Genomic DNA, 3,684 nt, shown 5'->3' on the forward strand with positions numbered 1-3,684 from the left:
TGCAAGGCGGGCGGGAAGGGAGGGCGTATCTGCCCGGCGCTGCAGCTGTATCGCTTTACCTGTCTTTGCAAGAAGGTGGGGGACCCCGGGGAAAAGTTGGTGGGGGGCGCACACGGTCTAATTCTGCTACTGGTTATTTTTCTGCAGGGCACCGGGATGCCCCCTGCGCAGAAAGCGCGCAAGGTTCGGCGGGCCCCTCTGTGCAGGAGCAGGACAGTGGGCATTCAAGTGAGGTCTGAAGAGAGAGGGCAGGGAGGAAATGGCCGGGTCTCCTACACCTGAATACAAGGCCCACTCCCCCGTAAAGGTGCGAAGCGACACCCGGGCAGCACTCGGGGTGCGGGCTCGCAGGAAAGCTGCCGCTGGGTTTGGTCTCGTTCTGTCTGCTTGACCAGACGTCATCTGGGGGGAAAGAAGAAGAAGAAGAAGAAAAAAAAAAAGATCCACCCGGATCCTCTATTTCCCAAGCAACAGCCAAGAGACGCAGCTAATGTTTGAAGGCAGCTCGCGGAAGAACCTGTCTTTTTCGTGGCATTCACGCCCTGGGTGAATTGCCACAAGGAGTTCCTCCTCCGCCCCCCGCCCCATGCCGCAACCATTAAACCCAGCAAATGCCCCGCAGTGCAGAAGAGATACTAGGTTTAGATTCCGGAGGGAGTCTCCGAACGGCTCAGTTTCGTATGGGGGTGAATTTAATGGCGCGGGGAAGGATTTTCGGGGTCGCGTCGGGCTTGGTGGGAAGGATGCGGGGCCTGTGTTCCTTGTAAGCCCACCGCCGTCTGTTCTGAGCAAAGCCCCAGCTGAGGAGAGCCAGGTATTAGCGCTAAGCACCTAGCTCCGGGACAACCATCGACATATTGCCTTGCCTTCTGCTTCCTTCTTCGCTCCACTTGTATCGACAAAGAGAGAATTACCCGGGGCGGAGACCCCTTTAGGAGATGAATGCTGGAGGCCCCTCGGCTCCAGAAAGCGGGCACCCAGCACCACAACCTCAGTTACAACGTAGGACAGGCACTTGGCCCCAAGACTGATCTTTGATGGTCTCTGGAGCCCACGCAGAGAAGCAGGGGCGAAACACTGCATACAACTCAACCAACCTTATTGCTCGGCAGGAAACCATACCTGTTCAGCTTGCCAATGTAAGGGTTGCATGGCGAACTCAACAGCACACACGCATTTATGCTCAACGCTGCTCATAATCTTTAGACCTTAGCAACCAGCGCTGGCTGATGGGGTGGGGTGGGGAGCTGCGTATTCACAGCGGGTCTTTCCCACCAGTTCCAGTGTAGGAGATGCACATTAAGAGAGGCTTGCTCATTTGTTCTAAAGAGAATTCGGAGTGATCAGCTCAAGTCCCGGGAGCACCAGCTAGGGTGAAGATTAGGGAGTCTGTGAGGTTAACCAACCTGGAGGCTTTCTGGGCTTTAGAAGAAAGAAAGGGCTTGTTCTCTCAGAAGCAACCTTTTCTTCTTCATGCGTCGGTTCTGGAACCAGATCTTCACCTGCTGGTCACTCAGGTTTAACCGGTCTGAGAGCTCCCTCCTTCTTTGGCGGGTTATGAATTCGTTGACCATAAACTCCCCTTCCAACTCCGCCAGCTGGAGCTTGGAATAGGGTTTTCTCTTTTTCCGGGACCTTGTATGCATCGGGTACCACGGAGCACCTAAGAACGTGGAGTGAAAGGAGAATTTAATCCACGGGAAGAAACAAAGTCGGTTTCCAAGCAGGATCTGTGCCCACCCCCACACCCCGCCCAACACAGCCCTAACCCTGTTCCTCGTCTTCATTCACAATTTGTTAACTCTCCCCTCAATACCAGCAGAGGGATTTCACCTAAGAGAGATTCAGAAATCTTGCTCTACAATATCTGATACCTCTGACACATAGACCTACGACAGACACACAGAACTGCTTCCTACTTAGGGCTGATGTCCAGCTCTCGAAATTAGACACACGTATCTAGTTTAGATTGCCCAAAACATCTACCTATTGCAGGCACGACATTTAATTTAGAATTATTTCCTTGGTCGGACTGTCCTATTGTGTACACAGGCGTATTCCTCGCACACACGTCGACACACAGGTCTCTGCCTTAGAACCTGGAGAGCTGCATATGTCTACCTTTTCCATCTCTGTCGCAATAATAGATCGACATTCTAGAGACAAGCGTAAGGGACAGCTCAAGGTTCCACGTGGTTCCGCGCCTCGGACGCAGGAAGGAGCGGTCGAGTAGAGGGAAACATACACAGCTTGGCTGAAGGTGTTTCACTGAGGGAGGGGGAATATCACGGAAGACCCCACGATAGGTATTTTTACTGCGTCTGGAAGCCGCCGGGATGGAGGGTTACTGTTATGGCGCCTTCCAAATTTTAAAGGGGAAAAAGTCAGTAAGAGGAAAGCCAACCGGTAGAAACCCGCGGCTCGGGTGGGGTGTCCTTACACCTGGTATGAAAACCCCGAGTGTCCCCTGCTCTGCCTTTTTAAGCATCACCTTTCTAGCTAGTTTTTCAGCTCCCAAGCAACCTCCCCTCCCTTCCCCCGCTCCCGCGCACCTTTGCTCAGCCTTGGAACATTTTTTTTTTTTCTGGCGGATGCACTCCCTCTCCAAGGGAGGCTCTGTGGCGCGCTCTGCGCCACCCCTACCTATTTTATGGGATATTTACATGTTTATGGCTTTTTTTTTCTGTTAAAAGAAGCACCCCCTAATAAAGCAGGCGGCATTTGAGGGCTACCCCTAGCGGTCTCTAACCAAACAGGCACGCTAATCTCACGGCGAATTCGAGGAATGATGGACCTGGAGAGGAGAACCCCGCAGGCATCCTCGGGATCATAGCTAACAACGGACTTCTATTCCCCTCCCTCCCCTTTTGGGGGCCCGCTTTGCTTACCAGCAGCGGACAGATTGCTTCCTGGGTTGATGGGCGAGACCAGGGGCGCTGCTTCGCCGGACGTGCCCTTATGCCCTTCATTGAGTAAGGAAGAGCTGGAATCTGACTCCAAGGACTGACAAGAAGAGGGGTCGTGGGGGACAGCCTCGGCCGCCGGGTAGTCGTATTTGCCGAAATTACTGCCCATTCCACTGGGGATCCCAGCTTCCAGGGGCATCAGTGCATGGTCCCTGACCCGCTCTTCCCTCTTGAGGGTGGCGTTCTCCGAGCACGCCTCCCGGTAGTAGCATTTGCTCTCCTCCACTCGAGCTAAGTCGCAGGCTCTGCTGAAGGAAGGGTTAATGGACACGGGGCTGCTGAGGTAGGGCTGGGGGTATCCGTTGCAGGGCTCTGAGGATGCCCAGGGCAAAGAGCAAACATTGTCCCTCCTGGGGTAGGAGAGAGACGGCAGGCCGGGCAGCTGTCCTCCGGAAGCTCTGAAATTGGGGAAGTAGAAGGTGTCCCCCGTGTGGATGTTCACCAGAGGTCCCACAAACCCTGGATTCAGCAGGTTGTGCTCGCCCATTTCCGCGGGCCTGACCGGGAGCTTCTAGTTTATGGCTATCTGACATTAAACATAGTTAAACCTAAAGGTCCGCCCCATTGGTCGGGGAGGGGTCACGTGGGCTCCAACTCGCGTTGGGAAGAGGTGCCACCCACCGCTGGCCGTGGGAGGCAAAATAGCACATTGAAGTTCAGCCTTTCGGGGGGGGGGGCGGGGGGGAGGGGGATGTTACAAGCTTGGAAAAATGGGGGA

General features: G+C 54.5%; 1 protein-coding gene across 1 annotated transcript; it reads right to left on the reverse strand.

Moving 5' to 3' along the window:
• Window positions 1–1,424: 1,424 nt before the first annotated feature.
• On the reverse strand, window positions 1,425–3,453 carry HOXC12 (homeobox C12). Its single transcript, XM_074980246.1, has 2 exons — window positions 2,889–3,453; window positions 1,425–1,663 (listed from the first exon to the last, which is right to left on the reverse strand). The coding sequence occupies exons 1-2, from the start codon at window positions 3,451–3,453 to the stop codon at window positions 1,425–1,427; spliced, it is 804 nt and encodes a 267-aa protein (XP_074836347.1).
• Between the last annotated feature and the right edge of the window lie 231 nt (window positions 3,454–3,684).

Source organism: Carettochelys insculpta, chromosome 29 (genome assembly GCF_033958435.1).
Source record: "Carettochelys insculpta isolate YL-2023 chromosome 29, ASM3395843v1, whole genome shotgun sequence".
NCBI lineage: Eukaryota > Metazoa > Chordata > Testudines > Carettochelyidae > Carettochelys > Carettochelys insculpta.